Source organism: Adelges cooleyi, unplaced genomic scaffold, assembly GCF_023614345.1.
Source record: "Adelges cooleyi isolate 19-005CV unplaced genomic scaffold, UGA_ACOO_1.1 ACOO_flye_CR_arks_rails_tigmint_CR_PRNA_23, whole genome shotgun sequence".
Lineage (NCBI taxonomy): Eukaryota > Metazoa > Arthropoda > Insecta > Hemiptera > Adelgidae > Adelges > Adelges cooleyi.
In genome coordinates this window covers 4,155,951-4,174,170 of record NW_026095893.1, presented here as the reverse complement: position 1 = coordinate 4,174,170, position 18,220 = coordinate 4,155,951, and the positions used below count along the sequence as shown (strand labels likewise).

The window sequence follows — 18,220 nt, the reverse complement described above, 5'->3', positions numbered from 1 at the left end:
TACTATAAAGAAAACAGTGTATCATCTTAATCCCATATAAAACCGAAAGTTGCTTGCGTGCTTACGGTACACTTACGTTATTATTATTTATAATAGCGGCTTAGGGAACATATAACGATTTTCCATGGATCAACTAAATTATATATACTCCAATAAAAGCACCATACATATTAGACGTACTGCAGGTGCCCATTAAACTCCAGTATTATAACACTACAAATTTACATTGTTTCTCGGCTAAATTAATATTAGTACCCTTTGAATACATTATTTCAGGTTAAGCTCGTTGTTTTAATGAAACCATATATCACCAAATAAGCTGTATACTGTTAGTGTTTAAGCTAAAAATACAAGATTTGAAGGATAAGATCTACAAACAATATACATATATTATATTATAAGTTATTATTAAATGATAGAAAATGGAATAATAAAAATTAACACATTATATGAATTTTTGCAGACTCACATTTAAATAGATAATTCATAATATATAAATAATAGTTCAAATAAATAATATATATTTATTTTTCATTTATTTATTATGAAAATAGTATTTACAATTTGTACTTTAATGTATAAGCACAAAAAGTTCTAATAGTACTAACTAGTAGGCTGCTAATTTAATAAATATATACAAGAACATTGTGATTAGGCTATCAAGCGATAGAACTCTAAGTGTAATAAATAATTTGAATGATAAATTCATTAAAGTATAATTTTACGAATTCAGAATTTAAGTAGAAGTAAATTTAACTATTTGATAGTTTTAGTTTCAATGCAGAGCTATAAAAATGTTGTTTTTACAACGATGTGTTTTTGTTTATTAATTTTTTTATGCTTGTGTCTGGGCCCAAAACATCTTCTATAACGCTAAACCAACTTCGTTATGTAACAAGTTTATAGATCAGAAATCGTATAAATATATATATTTACTGTGATTTGCTGCTTTTAAGTATTATATGTAACGGCTCTTGTTACAATAATATTATGCGTTTACAAATGAGTTTTCATGCACAGGCTTCTGTATAATAATTAGATAAAATTACCCAATCCTCGCGTAGAAAGTTTTTGGTTATTATTTTAACATGGCGTAATGAGTCTCTAAAACTTCTTAATTATTAAAGTACTCTCGAAAAAGACGAAATCCTCAGAGATTTATTTAAACCCTAACTGTCGGTTAGTTAATGTTCATAAAAAACAAATCCAAATGATACTCTGTTTAAATTCAAAATTACAGTTTCTTATACTATAGTTAATTTCTTTAGTGTAGGCTACTAACATTTTCTTTCAAGTTATTTGTAAAAAAAGGAACCACATTACCATTGATGACAATAAACTAAAACGGAAGTATATTAAAAACATTAACAAATGTATGTTTCGTATTAACTCTTTAATTATGTTATATTACTTAATTTTAACTTGACACATCTTTTAACAAAAATGTAACTCGATTACAGCAATATTTTATTACGGCGAACGTCACACTTGTCACTTTTTAAATAGTTATGTACAGGTAATTTTTTTCGTTAGACTTTTAGCATACTAATCAATATTTTTTTATTAGATATTTATAACAACATTTTTATCACGAGGTTTTTCGAAAAAAAAACAGCCTAATGATTTTTAAATACGGTTTTTCCATAAATATAAAAGAAAAATAGTTCTGTAATTTTTGAAAAGAAGGTTAATTGACTTATATAAAGAGATATCTCTTCTTAAAGAGATTTTTTGAATCATGAGTTAAAAAAGATGATGAGAAAAATGGATGACGCTTCGAAGAATGATCAAATTTTGGTAGTTGTTTTTTTTCAAAAGAAAGATATTTTTAACACAGAAAGAGATATTCTGTTTATATGATATATAAATGGAATACTAGCACACTCTTTGTACGGTAAAATGGTTTTGCTGGTGTCCTCTCATCTATTTAAACCAAAGGTCATTATTACGTCACTAATAACTAGCCTCGTTTTTTCGTCATGTGTACATATCTATGAATACTATCAATAGAGGTTTTAATAGATTTTGTATGTTTAGACAAGTGACGTGTAATTTTAACATAATTCCACTTCCACTCATCATGGGATATTGTACAACTCGGTGTTGTTATTGTGTTTAATGACTGGTATTTGTTGATTTAACAAACACCCAGCCTAGTCGGAGAAAAAAGCCTCTTGCAGCCTAACCGCAGATGATTTTAATTAAAATCTAACTACTCTTAATGATAAAACCACAACAAAGCCGTTATTTATACAATCTTGACTTTTGCCGGGTACTGTTTGCCGTTTGAATACTTTTGTATGCAGATTAAACGGGTCTGCTATGTTAGGAGTTAAGCATGTGTTCCATTTTAAACGGTAAAGATCCATTTTAAACTACACGCTTTCAGTATTGGCGCAAACAAGGCTGTTTCCAGGTCGGTTTCCAGGAGTTGTCTTTTCATGTCGTGTGTTGTGGTTATGTAACCAAGACGACAAAAACCACGAGCCTTAGTATGGCCTATGAGCTACCAACATGCAATATTGTGAATCCACACACACACACACACACAAACACATTTTGTATAATAACCAAATAAATAATTTGCTTAAATAATGGCTTTCTCCTTGGAGTTAGATTAAGTTAGGTTGTAGTAATTCCAAAATATCCAGTAATGTCAACTGTCAAGACTGTTTCAGTATAATTATTCTACTACTATAATATTTCGACCATTTTGAAGGATACGTGGAGTTTGTAATCAACGTTATTCACATATACCCAACAGTTAATGGGTCTATGGTAATGTAGTAGGCTCAAAGAAACCTGGTAACTTTATCAAAAAACCATCAAAGCACGTTATTTCAAATGTTTAGGATTGCTAAATTAGATTTTTTTTTTTTAAAATATGGGTAAATTAGTAAATACTTAGTAATAACATTCATGATTTATTTAATTTGGTCTTAACTTCTCAAAATAATTGCTAATGCACTAGTATGACCCAAAGAATAAAATCCACCTCATTGGCTTTGCATGCAACACGAAATTATATTGAACGATGTAAAAGATTAAAATGTTTATACTGTGCATACAAAAATTGCTATGGTAGGGCAACATGATACAACGAAAGAAAAGCAGTATTGTTAATCGCCAACGAAGTTATTACATCCTGAATTGATTTATTATTTATTCGGTTAAGTCAACTACAACATTTTGGCTGTCACCTTTATCACAGTGTATAAATTATTCAATCTAAATAATTCTTCGAATTCGTTAGTACGACAACGTCATATTATTTAAATAATAATATGCATTAATACCACGTTTTTATTATTATAACGTTATTATGTTATTTTGCATTTTAGTAGTCAACTAAAGTTTTAAATACACGTGATCGTTAAAATATGTTGTTAACCAGATTAAACTGGTTCATGTTTTTATTTATAATGTAAGAAGTAATAGCTTTTTATACTAATTAAATATTCACATTTTGACGGCATTTACATTTATACACTTTGCGCGATTAGAGGCTTTCCAACGTTTTAAATATTCTACCAATATATAATTATATAAATAATAACTAATAATGTATTGAACTATCTTGTAGTTCTATCTATTTTGTAGTAATAACAAATTTAAACAATGCATGATTTTTTAATTCTATTCGTTCTAATTTTAAATTACGTTAAAAGTAAAAAAAAAATCGTTGTTTAATATTTAAGGAAAATATTACAGCTTACAAAATATTATATACTTAAGAAAAAATGAACATTTAACGTCTGAAAATTAAAAAATATAACTTAACTAACTTTAAAAAATTCAACCAATGTTTTTTTTTGTGTGTTTAAAAATTTTATGAAATATTCATAAAATAAATAGGTACCTACACCGTTTACTTTTGTAATAAAATAACAATTTTTTTATGAAGATAAACGTATCGTGCTATAATATGATATTAATTATATCTAATTTATATCTTAACCAACGTGTATAATATATTGTTTTTACATAACATAACTTCAGTAATATTACGGACATCGTTGAGCTTTACAAAATCTAGATTTTCCAACATTATATTTTAATATTCAGAGAAATCAAATATAAATTAAAATGTAGTATATATTTTGTTATTATACAGGTTCTATATACTTAAAGATAACTTAACCTATTGAATATCCATGACTCATGTTCGCAGAATGTCCAGTGATTCCAAACGTTAATCTCTTGTTATTTAATATCATATTTCAATGGTTTAATAATTTTCACACTTTTAAACAATCAACAGTTAAATTTAGTTTAATTAGATTATTACAATTTGTATGATTATTTGTCGAATATTATGTCAAAAGATAGTTTGCCAAGTATTTTTTTATCATGGCAGGCGATTCACGCGTTAGTTTAGGAACGCTTATTGCAAATAAATCACGTGTTTTCTACCCGACTGTTATGGATATATTTTAATACTGTATCATGTGGAGACAACCATCCGTTACAAAACCAGATACCTACAAAATAACAGTATCCAGGTAAAAAAAAATCACGAGTCACACATACTCACACTTGTATACAAGTTCAGCGCTCAGTACGTTCCGGTGGCTACTATACTTTGGTTTAGATTGGATGACAACAGTTTGTAACCGTCATGAAGTTCTTATGGTCAACTTTGATGTTATCTGGATTTTTGGTAAGTCTTTGGCCGATAGTCATTTGTAATTTTTATCTACCGTATTGACCTATTTTTTAATTTTTCTACACTAAACCTTTTCTCTATCACAACATCAACGATCATAGGGTATGTAATGTAATTAAAAACCAGCTCACATTGTACAAAATGCAATATTTATGCGCAATAAGCTGACTTATTCAACAACACTGTTTTAATTTGTCTAATCTATTATACACTATTTTTCTTATAATAATCTATAAGTATTAATCCATGTTATTTATACTAGTTTTGTTACCAAATTTATAATATTTTATATGTCAAGTTCATTTGAATTAAATATAATTGAACTGTATTATATAATACACAACATTTTACTGAAAATACTATACGTTAAAAGAAATGAGACATTAATTTAACATTAAGATTATTTGCATGAAAATACAGTATTTGACTGTCAGAGACAGTTGAAGAATGCGACCACAACTAAATTTGTATGGCCTATACGACTTCGTACAGATAGTTGTTTTTTAAATGTATTACCTTTATAGGTAGCACAGTCAAACAAAACACTAATATTTAGCAATATAATTATGTTTCAATGACCTTACGTGAAAACAATATGATATTATAGTGACGGTATAATATTCAAACCTCAAAAATATATTTTCAACAAAAGTAAAAAAAATAAAAACTATAAACAATGAAAATTTAAAAAAATAAAAAAACACTTAAAACGGTACCGCAACCGTTTTATTATAAGTAAAAAACAAATAAAAATTATACTATTATGTAATATGAAATGAATATAAAGGAAAAGACATTTTTGCTCTTTTTTTTCTTTTAAGGTTCAATAGCATGTACTGATTATTTTTTGTTTGTAATTTAGTACATTAATCAATAATTTATATATTTTACACGTTTTTATATCTTTACATTAGTAACTATAAAATTATAATTTTTTGTACACAAAAAAAAAGCAATAATACCTTAAAAATAAACCAGTTACCAGTATACAGGGTGATCATTTTATCGTGAACCACTCAATATCTCATTGGGTCTAATTAATATACATTTTTTTCATAGTGTTCTTTTATAATGTGACCTTAATTTTCCAAAATTTGTATGTTTCTACCTCCCTCCTAACTAATTATGTGTATACCAACTTTTAAAACTTAAATGATAACGCATAAATTGAATTAACTTTTTAAATTGAGAATAATATACTAAAAATGTTGACTGGTCGACAACCAGTTTTTGATAACTATATTTGAAGTTATTGAAGTTTCAAATTTAGGTCAGGAGGAAAAGTGGAGTGTAGTATTATTTTTATCTGCATGCACTTCCCAACCGCACTTTCCCTCCCGTCCTAATTTTTAAGCTCTTATAACTTCCAACCAGTCAACATTTTTAGTGAAATATTTTTAATTAAAAAAGTTAATAAAATATATACGTTACCTTTTAAGTTTCAAAAGTTAATATATAATTAGTTTGAGAGGGGGTGAAAACAGAAAAAATTGTAAAAATTGAGATCACATTATAAAAAAACACTATGAAAAAAAAAATTAAATTTCTTATTACACCGTATGAGATATTGAGTGGTTCACGATAAAATTATCACCCTGTATAGAGGAGTCGGGGCGGTCATTGATCTTTGGGAATTAATGTCCACAGTATTAAATTGTTTTAAGGTAAACGTGTTATAAGGTTTTTTTGTAGTTCCAAATTTTCAAACCCAATGTCCAAAAATAAATTAAAAAAAGACAAAAGTTTCCACTTCTTTGCTAGGGGGAAGTGCTTATAATGATTTTTAACTGAATAGTGTAATTTATACTTTAAAATTTGAATACGGCACATACATTTTATTTTTATTACTAATTCAGTTATTTTACATATACATAGTTGTAACGTTTAAAATCGAAAATTTGATCAATCATGTGGGGTAATATTTTTTTTTATTATTTCAAAACGGACAATGTGAAATTTTTCAACATATAATGAATATGTTAATATTATATTAATAAAACGTTTGATGTACGATATGGGAGCAGACAAAAATTTAATTTTTACTATTTTATTTGTGTACAGGTTGGGTTAGGTTTTTTTACAGTGATTTTTGACAAGTCATGCTAATGCCTGTAATCTTGTGACTACTCCGACAGCCTTTACTGGACAGTCATTTTATTATACTTTACATCAATATAACTTTATAAATTAACTTTTTTTTCTTTGTCATACTTAAGTCGGTACCGTGTCTTCGTGCGGCGTCACTGCACCGGAAAAGCGAATTTGTACAATTGGACGAGCCGCTTTTAGATCGCATTCAACAGACGACCGAAGAGATAGTGAGGAATTCGACGATAGAATTTGTCGATCACGAAACCCAAACCATGATCGATTTGTTTGTTAATAATTTGAAAATCTTAGTCGAAGATGTACGGTATTATATTATCGTCATAGTCGTTATCGTTTTATCTAATCTAGATAAGATTTAAAACAATTAATATGTCGTTTCTACAGCTCAAACGCAACTCGAGTATGGAGAACATTACTGACGTCGGTGACGTTCGGATGAAGGAGATGCAGAAAAGAGGATTGACTATGTTCGAAAATACAGTTATCACCATAGACTACATTGTTTCTAAAATAAACGTTTTAAACAAATCCGTCGAAGAGCTGGAACAGTTCGACAAGTACATCGTAGACGAGACAAAAGTAAATCTAAGTGTCTATATGATTACACATAATTTTATATTATAAATTTTATAATTAGAATTTTGAATGATTTCACGTAAAACCAGTTACATAACCAAAGTTAAAATATATTTACTTTAACATAAAATTATATTTAAAAAATAAAGGTTAAATGTAGGTGTAGCTTCTAGTTTTACTTTTTTTTAATAAAAGGCAATGGACGAATTCAACCCGTACTTAAAGTTGTATTACCTATACTGAAGTTGTATTTTTTCTAATATAATCTATAGTAAAAAATATGTCCTTTTCTTGCCTGCTGGTTCAAATATAATTAATTTGGGGCAGGGGTGTGGGGAGTTGGAGGCTCATATACTAAAATAAGTTAACAAAATATAGTGTTAAATTTGGTTACTACATTTTTAGTGGCTTTAAACTAAGTTGGGGAGGGGGGGATTAATCCTCCAAACCAATAGCAAAATGAGTGGCATTTATAGGAGAAAGCGGTCAATGGACCAATGAAAAAAATCAATACATTTTAAGATTTAAAATGATTAATGGATAATTTGTGCCACTGTTCGTATGTAGATAGAAATATCAAATATCTAAATCGATCTGTTTTAAAAATAGTCTAGCATTAATATTATACTTAATGCTTGTAAATAATTTTAAAAATGTAATGTGTTCGTTTAGCGATTGGATGAAAGTTCTGGCGAAGTTTTAAAAAAAAAATCGTCAATGGTTTCGGACAAAATCAAAATGTCGAAAAGGTTCATCGAGAAACACATCGACCGCTTAAAAGAAGGCAACGTGGTCCTTAAGGGCATCGGAAAAGACATGATGGCGGCGTTGAAAGTCCACGATATCTACGATTTATATAGGTTGATTTTACAATGGAGTAAAATGAATTAGAAGGAACCAATCGTCCGTCCTACTAACAAGCGAAAATATTAATCTAGGTACAAATTATTTATTTATTACTATGAACAACTAATCATTTCACTATATAATTTTTAAAAATCAAAGTGCTAAACAAAAATTGCACATTAAATTGTACTTTTAATATTCATATTTTTTCATCATTATACATGTACGAATGATGGATAATAAAACATTTATTTTTGTCACTATGATAACAAGCTTTATTTTTAAGGATTTTGCAGTTACAGTTTATGTAATATAATGGCATTGTGTTATTTGAAATAAATAACGATACTATAGTGTAACCCTACACTGCATACTAGTGCGCATATTGTATGCATTGTGTACTTAAACTCAAATTTTATGATCGAAAAATATATACTTTCTAATTCTATGTTTTATGTTTTTTTCTTAAACAAAACTATGTAGTGTAGGGTTAATAAATTACTATTATGAAGTTTTACTATTTATTAGGCAGCCAAATATACACGTGTGTACAACGAAGTTACTTGGAGATTCGATGACCTCTTTTAGGGGTTATTTCAAACAACCTGGTGATATGTAATTCAAACATATTTTTGTTATAGGAAATGTACATATATAATAATTAGTATCACTAAAATGCTCGTTACACGAATATTGTTGTCCATGGAGTAATAATAACCTTTGTTCCATTCCAAAAGTTATAGTTAATAATGAGTACAAATGACTTAAATGCAACAAAATATTTCCGACAAAAAAACACCTCGACCTTAATATGATCCTTCACTTAACTACGATGGCGTTTTTACCTATTTGGTGTCAAATTAAAATAGTTAGTTTTTAGTAAAAAAAAAAAAAAGGAAATTAAGCAAGTGTGCAAGTTATCAAGTAATTGTAATTAATTTTACTATACTCCAAGATTTTGCCACAAAAACCAAAATTCGATTTTAATTTTCTCGCTGAATCTGAATCTGGTCCGAGGTATTCTCTAACACGTCTAGTTATTTAAGCCGTCTCCAAAAATACAAACAATACCGTTAGTGGCTATTTTAAGCGGATTCTGTGCACTTAAATAATTTTAAGGGGGTAAGGCTGGGAACCTATTTTCATTCCCGTCTGTATAGCACCAACCCGGAGATACCTCACCGGTTGATAGTGAATATATATATTTTAAATGAATACCGTAGTTGGGCACAAAACTCTTTCAGACCTTTTCGTACCTTCTCACAAAACCAAGGAATGAGTAAAATTGTTATGCGTGAACTTACACAGCCATAGGTTGTAGTTGGACACAATTTCATTGATTGACAAATACAAACTAAAATAACGTTTATACGAACAAACGATTATATTAATGAGCATTTAATTAGAACAAATATTCAAAAAATGCCTAACTCGGATAGTAGTAAGGATGAACTTGGTAAACCTCGATTATTATTTTCCCAAACTATTTATAGTTATCTTTAGGAAGTAGAAACTATATACTTGTATTAGTTTACGCTGTGAACATACGTGTTTTAAATTTTTTTTTTTTTTGTTAAATAGCCTTTATTATATAATATGATGGCTCATTTATAGGTATTATATCAAACAATACAAGCTTGTAATAGAAATACTATTGAAGTGCCCTTCACGTCTAACAAGTCAAACTTACGCTTACAACCAGGCTGACGATAAAATCTTGTCTTTTGCATATTATTAAATAAATTTGTGATATAATTATGTCCTTCGGTTTGTGAATCGTAAGAGAAAATAATATGTCGTAGCCAGATGAAATAAAAGTATGACACACAAAAGGGCTTTGCTTACACAAAAAAAAAATGCACGGTTTGTGTGATTATGTCAGCTCTATTTTCGGTTGCTAATGGTTTTGACAGGATTTACATTATCATCTTATGTTTTCTTATATAAAGCTTAATAAAAATACCCATTTTCATGTTGAGCTCCAACCACTTTTTTTCGTTTCTTAATGCAGTATAATATGTTATATTTCGTAATTTTCAATACTATATGATACTTACATCTACATAGTATTATAAAATCAGTGATATTATGCTTATTAGTAAATTAATAGCTTAATTTCTGGTAAGTCATCTAACAACACTCAGCTAATTTTTTAATAACATATTACAGCCGAGTAATGTTGAAATTCCTGCTATTATATTTTTTTTAAGTAGCTGATCAATGGACTCTAAAGAAGAACAATAAGCGGTACTAACAAAATGTTAAATTAAAAAAAAATGCACTCACATTTTTAATTCCAGCCACTTTAAAAAATAAAAATGTATTCGAAAAAACAGTAATATAACTCATCTCTACAATTTATATTAAAATATTTTAACAAAATAATTAAGTTTATCCTTTTTTTAATCAAAAATTTGGTACGAAGTTTTATAAGACTAACATTGTTCAAAATTGTACAATAATTATTTATACCATTGTTATATAAATGTCTGTGTATATAAATATACATTTTTTCATCTATTTTTACAACCATGATTTTTTTATATAATAATAATATCAAGTGAAAAACTTGATATGACAAAACTTATCACTCATAATAAATATACATGAGTATATATGAATATATATGAATGAATATGAAAACTTATCACTCATAATAAATATGTATGAATATATATGAATATATATATATACATATATATAGTTATAGTGATTAATGGATAAAAATTATGTGACTTCTAATTATTTCAAATGCGTATTTTTAAAAGTATTTTGTTTCAAAACATTAAATATTTGTAGTTAATTGAAATTAAAATTGTCCTAAAAAATATTATTTAAATTACATTTTCTCTATACAAATGAATGTTAGCGATAATAAAAAAATATAAAATGATAAAATAATTTTAATTAATGAATACATTTTGTTTTTATCTTAAAATGACGAATCGTTATGCAATCGTTTTTTGTATAAATTCATTAGTTCCTCGAGTCAAACGTTATTTTTACGTTAGTTTACTTCGGACATGACGTGTTCAGTGATATAATGTTATAGCCAACAACAGCAGTGGCATGTCAGGAATCTCCTTAAATTGTCTGCGGTGTTTTGTGTACGTTCTCATGTTATTACGCTGTTCGCAATGTATCCGGATATTAGCTATTGCACCTTTTCCTACTAAAAGCAACTGGTCTTTCATGACGGCTGTGCTCCATTCGTTAACCGACCAAGATCACATTGTAACCGTATTCACTCCATTTTTAAACGGCAACTATGCGAATTATACCGAAATTGATATTTCTGGCAACCGTCAATGGACGCAAGTGGATATGGATCTCTCAAAACGTGTCAAAGATATAGGAAACTTACAAAATTTAGCAATCAATTCAATGAAATTAAACACCCAAATTTGCGACGAATTTTATGCCAACGACAAATTGAGAGAAATTATTATCGCCGCATCGTCACTGAGGAATACTGAACAATTCGATGTGATATTGGCTCAAACCTTAAGTTCGGATTGTTTGTCATGTATAGCCAGGATTCTAAATCTGCCGTTAATAAATGTACATGCAGCACCTTCACTGGCATTTGAGTCGCCGTTCGTGGGAGAAGAACCCAACCCTGCTTACGTGACAACTGTATTGTCACCATTAGGCACGCCAAAATCATTCCAAGAACGCGTTCTAAACTCAGCAATCGCCTTCCAAAGTAAGTTTTACTTTTGGTTTGCGGAGGCAATGGCCAAGAAGTTGTCTCCTAAACCGTATGATCTCATCGAACCAGTTAATCCATCCGCTATGTTCATCAACAGCCATTTAGCCATTGAACCGGCTAGACCAAACGTGCCTAATGTTATTAATATCGGCGGAATACATCTGAGTGGGCCAAAAGCAATACCGAAAGTAAGTAATGTATTAAGGATGTCGTTTTATAAGGAATTCAAATTTTTGTAAAATTAAATAAACTATTTTGACTATTAAAAATACTAATTAAATACAGAAAAGAACATACTTAGATAGATATTTTTCGTAATAGCCGATCAGGTGCTCTGGAATAACGAAGGACTTTTATTTATTTATTTAACGTCGACTCAGAGAATGGAGTAACACTTTTTTATTGTGATTCATGTCTTTCGATATTTCAGGATGTACTTGATTTTATTGAAAATTCGCCGAACGGAGTGATATACTTATCGTTTGGATCGACAATAGCTATGTCAAAATTACCGGAACGCATACAAAAATCATTTAAGCTAGCCCTTGGACAACTACCTCAGAGAATATTATGGAAATTTGAAAGTGAAATGGAAGACAAACCGGATAATGTTATGACGAAAAAATGGTTTCCTCAACGTGATATACTTGGTATAAACAAAATGGCTCTTTATACCAATAGTCAATCACTACTAATTTACATTCATATAACATATTATGTTATTTATTTTTCAGTACATCCAAATGTAGTATTATTTATTGGGCATGGTGGAATAGCGGGAATATACGAAGCAATTGATGCTGGAGTACCGATGCTAGGTTTCCCTATGGTCTTAGATCAACCAAGGAATTTGGCAAATCTCGGAGCAGCTGGAATGGCTATTTCATTACAATTAATGAGTGTTACTGAAACTCAAATTTTGAACTCTGTGCACGAGCTCATAAACAATGAAATGTAAGTACTCTTAAATAATAATTTTGTAAGAATATTGTTCTACAAAATCATTTAAAACTCAAGTTTTTAATTTTTTATTAAAAACAAAATGTTTTTTTTATTTTCTTAATTAATAGTTGTAAGTATGAAATTATCTTTAGCTTAAATTTTACGCTCCCTCTCACTTGCTTATTAGTTTGCACCCCTGGCAGTTGCCCCTTGTTACCCCAACGGTACCCCTGGCTTATAGATAGAGCAAGCTCCAAAGGAAATAAACTGTTTTTACAAACTTTTTACTACATGCCTTGTCAGTTTTTGATAAGGTGGAAAATAATCTCGGGTTATCAATTAATCAGATAATAAACTATGTATTTATCTGTTTTAATTTAGTTGTTACTAAATGGTGAAAACGTTTTGAATAATATTAATGTACATATTTTTTTAGGTATTCACGTAACGCCAAAACTGTTTCTGAACTATTTAAGGACCGCCCTATGTCACCACAAAAATCAGTTGTCTATTGGACAGAATACGTAGCTCGTCATAACCATAAAAAGTCGCCTTATTTGAAGTCTGAAGCCTTTGACTTAACTTGGTATGAAATATTGTTGCTAGATATTTTTCTTGCATGTTTGATAACTTTGATATTTGTCACTTATTTGTTTTGTAAGTGTCTTACTTTAAGACGTTAGCAAGCAACGACATATTTATGTTACTCTTATTTTGGTTATGCAATTATGTAATATTATAAAGGTTGATTTTTTTAGGTAGGTGGGAATATTATGTAATAAACTATTAAAATATTTTCAGATAAATAATCGATTCCCTCGATATCATATATTGTATTCTATAAAAACTATAATGAATATTGTTTATAATTATTAAAACACATTTTTATAAAAGTATTTATTAATTATTTTTTTGAGTAACTTATCATCTCAAGAAGTTAAAGACTGCTGTTTGTTATTCAACAATGAAAAGATGACAGAGTTATTAATAATGAAATACTAAAAATTAAATGTGTATTACGAATGTATTATAACGAATGTTAATGAATTTGTTAAATAATAAATTGCGTATGCTTAGGAAAGTACATAATTTATATATTTTTAAGTTTTTTTTTTAAATTTATTTAAAGAATTATTATCATTTTATGAATTGTGGACGGTAGTCGTAGGGAAAATGCCACAACAGTCTTAACTCTTATATTATAATAAGAATTATTATATTTTATTACAATATTTTATCGTACCAACAATATTTACGTTGAGATCAATAACCATACAATATTGTTTCGGTTATTTGAGTGCAATCGCTCATTATTATAATCTCTTAAAATCAAAAACCCGTTGTGCGTTTACGTCATCAGAATAAAATAATATTGGATACCTTCGGGTAGCTTGACAAGTATGTAATCAGTAATAAGTGTCTGTCTGCTATAAATAGGTTTTTTTGTGCTACGGAAAAACTAATGAACATGTTTATCAATTCCATACCGTTACAAGACGTGTAGTAGCTTTAAAAACCATTGGAATACCAATGACACCGATCGTCGTAATCAGAGCTGCAGTTACTGTCAACTCGAGCGCTGACCATTCCATAAACGCATAAGCTCTTCCACTCTCAATCGAATTTGAAACCATCGAAAAATAAAGCAGCCCAAAATGAACGTTAACACAAATATCCTCGTCGTACTCGTAGCCTTATTTTACACAACACAGGTAATTGCATTTTATAATTTTTTTTCTTCAAAGTGATCTATCTATAAGTTAAAAGTCAAATGTTTTGGTCTACAATATTATGAAATTGCGGTAGATTATAATATCAACATGTCGGTACTACGTCGCAACAACTCAAAAATACAAGGCTGGGCAATAATCATGTTTTAACTAGTTTAAATTGAGTTAAATTAAAAATAAATCTTATGTAGAAAAGTTTCAATTAATTTGGAAATTAATGTTAGCTATAAAGTTCGTATTAAAGGTAAACCCAACTTTTCTACATGCGATAACATTTTATAATGATATTTCGGTTTTTTAAAAATGTTACATAAATTTAGGAAATTTCACTTCATCTTCCGTCTCGGTCTGTACTATTTTATAATATGAAGTTTTTAAACCTTACCTAACTAGATTTAATACTTGCAACACTTTTGTTCTAAACAATTTTTATTCTATAGTTTTGTGCAAACATATTAATCTAGGTAAGTTATTAACTTTTCGGAGTTACTTTGTTGTTTTATAAAACAAACTCATCAAGTTAAAGTTTGGAAAAGTATGCTAACTTTCTAACGCCTAGCCTATTAAAATTAATTACATGTCCAATGTGTTTAGTTCATTGTAGGTTTTTTATATTTAATAGATTTTTATTAATTTTGTCAAACCTGATAAAGACATGGTCAAAACTGCCAATGAGCGAATAATACATTTTAATAAGATTCAGCCTAAAATATCAATAATTTTAAACACAATTGTCTGTGTACAAACTTGACTTCCTGTACAATTGAATTAGACTTCAATAAGTCTCATAAATAACATACTTAATTTGTAGATAATTTAAGGATTAAATGCTTGTTAATCTATTTTTTTGGACATAATATTCTTGATAGAAATACTTTTAGTACACATGTGTCTTCATTCTTTTTAACCGTTTTATTATGTTGGTCTTATTAGTTTGAATCAAAGTTTATGTCAATCGTCCAATGCCCATTGTATGTATACAGGTTTGAGGTTTCTTCTTATTAAACTTATATTTGTATTATAACAATATTTTTATTCAAGGCCAAATTAAATACATATGTGGTGCATTTTGGTCGTAAACTAGTAGAAAAAAAATTAATTTATAATCATAATCAACTCGTTTCGCTGGAATATCTTTAAAATTAAATTATATTTTGATTTATATTATGTTATATTTAATATTTTTAATATATGTATGTACATTATTTTTTCATTTCCTGTCAAAATATGATATTAAAATATTGTAGCAATTATTTTACTATTTTATCATTTTTAAATATATTTTTTATGTTTATCTTAGGTTTGTTGAGAAATATTAGATATATACAGGGTCCGGCAGAAAGGTCTCCCTGATTTTGGTGACGTGTTGCTTTAGGTGTGAAGGGGGTACAGTAGTGGGGACCACGGCTTTGTTTTTGTTGAGACATGCCTGTAGCTTTGTAATTAATTACAACACTTGATCTCCTTCCAAAATATGATCCAAAATAATTTTGACAATGTTAGTAAATATTGTTATAGTATTTAAATGCTATGTTGGTTGTACATAATATATATTAATAATTTATAAAATACACTAATATACATTATACCTACATATTCGGATTAAAATACCTAAAATTAAAATACTCTACGAGAAACCCAGACCAATTCACCAATATATACCATACGAACAATAATAACTATGACTGTAGTAATCATGTAATTTTAAATTTAAGACAAATGATTTGTTTACGTTCGGCAAATTTTTATATTCTAGGCAAAACCATTTACATCAGACCAATCAGACTTGCGTCGGTTATTCGAACAACTGCAAGACAGCACGATTAACCTGAAAGAAAAACTATTCCGGTCGGATTTCCAAAAAGGAGTAGACAAGTTGGTGGATAAGATCAAAGAACCCTTGAGTGAGGTAAATTGATAAATTTGTTGGTTTTTTTTAATTTTTTGGCTATAAATGAATAAAACTGTTTGCTTACCAATACATTGTAGATTGATGATTTGATGCAAAAATGGAGAAATCGAGTTTTCGGTCAACCCGATGCCAAGTTAACAGAATTAGTCGACAACTGGAGAGCCGGTGCAAAAGATGCGTTTAATAATAGTGTTAAAATACTCAACAGTAACGTAGAAAAAATCGTCGATACCAAACTACAAGACAAATTCAAAAACGCCGTAGACAGCGCTGTCGATATTTTGAAAAAAACCGAAGTAAGATCTCATTAGTCATTTGTCGTTTAAGTACAGTTGTCATTTAAAAATATATTTACCGGATATTTTATAACATACTTTGTACAAAGTCATTCAGTCGTTTATTTAAATCGTATTACTTATGGATAATAATGCTGATTAAAATCTAGTTAGCAAACCAATATAGTAATATTTCAAAAATATTTTATCATCATATTTTAGCTAGAAATGTATAAATACAGCAAACAAATTATATTATTTTCGAATTTCTGTAAAAAAACATGTTATTATAATATTTTTTAGTGATGTGTTTACATATAAATCAGTGTTTTTAAAATACTATTTACAATATTTAAATCGTTTTAAATAATTATATTTGGTAAAGAAACTGTCTAAATGATTAAATTTGGTTCCCAAAACATAATTAAAAAAAATTAAAAATGCTCGACAAAATTATGAAAATGTTAAATCTTTTACTATTTTAGGCAAGGTTTTCTAAAAAATATTAGTACCTATTTGAATTACTTAAACGATTAATATATTTGTATTTATGAAATAAATGATTTTATTTATAAAACCTTTTTTTGTTTTCAGAATGATATCTTGAAATACGCTGGCAAGAAAGATTATCGATAATTAAGCCTGTGTATGGATGCCGAATTAAATTTTAATAAAATGTACTAATCCTATTTTTTTTTATGCCAATTTATAACATGAATCCATTTGATGTTTTACTATAAGTATTACTTATTTTGTAATGAAGTGACAATTTTTTTCTAACATGTTTGTAATGATTGTCCTAATATTAAATATTACCTATTATTCATAAGTAATTTTTACATTTTTTTCTAGTAATATATCTTATTTTATACAATTAAAATTGTATGGTAGTAAGAATATTATTTTTTTAATTTATCGACTTATTTATATTCAATAACAATATTTTTTTAACACACATTATATTACTGTAAGGCACAATCTTGTATTATATTATTATCTATATACAATCCGAATTATGATTTATGATGATAAACTTTTTTCTCGTTTTTATCTAGTTCCTATAAATGTTCTAAACAATTATATAATATCATCCAAATGTATAAAATACATATATAAATCTATGTTAACGATGTGTTACGTGGGATCAAAATTGGTCAAAGGTGAACATACTGTTTTGGTTTTATCAAAAAGTAAAAAAACCGCATTACTATCCTATTGGCATTACATCGCTATTGTGTATCATAACTGTTCAACTGTGTCTCAAGTCAATTATAATATGTAATTTTAAATTAAAGGTCTGTATGTTTATATTGCCTATATGATGTGTCGATTGAAAACCTGCATTGATGGCAGTTTGCTAATAAAGTTGTATCTGTTTTTATACAATAATTATTATCAATGCAAACTTCTTATACTTGTATGCATTCTCTAAAAATAAATATTGTGTAGAGC

At 28.2% G+C, this 18,220-nt stretch overlaps 2 protein-coding genes across 3 annotated transcripts; both read left to right on the top strand.

Annotated features, from left to right (window-relative positions):
* Window positions 1–4,454: 4,454 nt before the first annotated feature.
* On the top strand, window positions 4,455–8,558 carry LOC126836256 (uncharacterized). The gene is made up of 4 exons (XM_050569498.1): window positions 4,455–4,660; window positions 6,883–7,074; window positions 7,160–7,354; window positions 8,024–8,558. The coding sequence occupies exons 1-4, from the start codon at window positions 4,619–4,621 to the stop codon at window positions 8,240–8,242; spliced, it is 648 nt and encodes a 215-aa protein (XP_050425455.1). The 5' UTR covers window positions 4,455–4,618; the 3' UTR covers window positions 8,243–8,558.
* A 2,586-nt stretch (window positions 8,559–11,144) lies between these two features.
* Window positions 11,145–17,778, top strand: LOC126836251 (UDP-glucosyltransferase 2-like). 2 transcript variants are annotated; one of them, XR_007685298.1, is made up of 8 exons: window positions 11,145–12,097; window positions 12,340–12,559; window positions 12,644–12,863; window positions 13,288–13,437; window positions 14,289–14,563; window positions 16,338–16,490; window positions 16,571–16,789; window positions 17,363–17,778. XR_007685298.1 is itself a non-coding variant. In XM_050569495.1 (4 exons), the coding sequence occupies exons 1-4, from the start codon at window positions 11,267–11,269 to the stop codon at window positions 13,532–13,534; spliced, it is 1,518 nt and encodes a 505-aa protein (XP_050425452.1). In that variant the 5' UTR covers window positions 11,145–11,266; the 3' UTR covers window positions 13,535–13,659. The 2 variants fall into 2 exon arrangements, 1 of the variants encoding a protein (XP_050425452.1); XM_050569495.1 differs by lacking the exons at window positions 14,289–14,563; window positions 16,338–16,490; window positions 16,571–16,789; window positions 17,363–17,778 and having other exon boundaries at window positions 13,288–13,659.
* The last annotated feature ends 442 nt before the right edge of the window (window positions 17,779–18,220 follow it).

What these genes read in the sequence shown, in the direction of transcription:
- LOC126836251 (XM_050569495.1), top strand. Translation starts at nt 11,267, where the DNA reads ATGTCAGGAATCTCCTTAAATTGTCTGCGGTGTTTTGTGTACGTTCTC. An exon ending in TCCTCAACGTGATATACTTG is followed by an intron (nt 12,560 to 12,643) that starts GTATAAACAAAA and finishes TTTATTTTTCAG; the next exon opens with TACATCCAAATGTAGTATTA. An exon ending in GAGCTCATAAACAATGAAAT is followed by an intron (nt 12,864 to 13,287) that starts GTAAGTACTCTT and finishes ATATTTTTTTAG; the next exon opens with GTATTCACGTAACGCCAAAA.
- LOC126836256 (XM_050569498.1), top strand. Translation starts at nt 4,619, where the DNA reads ATGAAGTTCTTATGGTCAACTTTGATGTTATCTGGATTTTTG. An exon ending in TGAAAATCTTAGTCGAAGAT is followed by an intron (nt 7,075 to 7,159) that starts GTACGGTATTAT and finishes TCGTTTCTACAG; the next exon opens with CTCAAACGCAACTCGAGTAT. An exon ending in ACATCGTAGACGAGACAAAA is followed by an intron (nt 7,355 to 8,023) that starts GTAAATCTAAGT and finishes GTGTTCGTTTAG; the next exon opens with CGATTGGATGAAAGTTCTGG.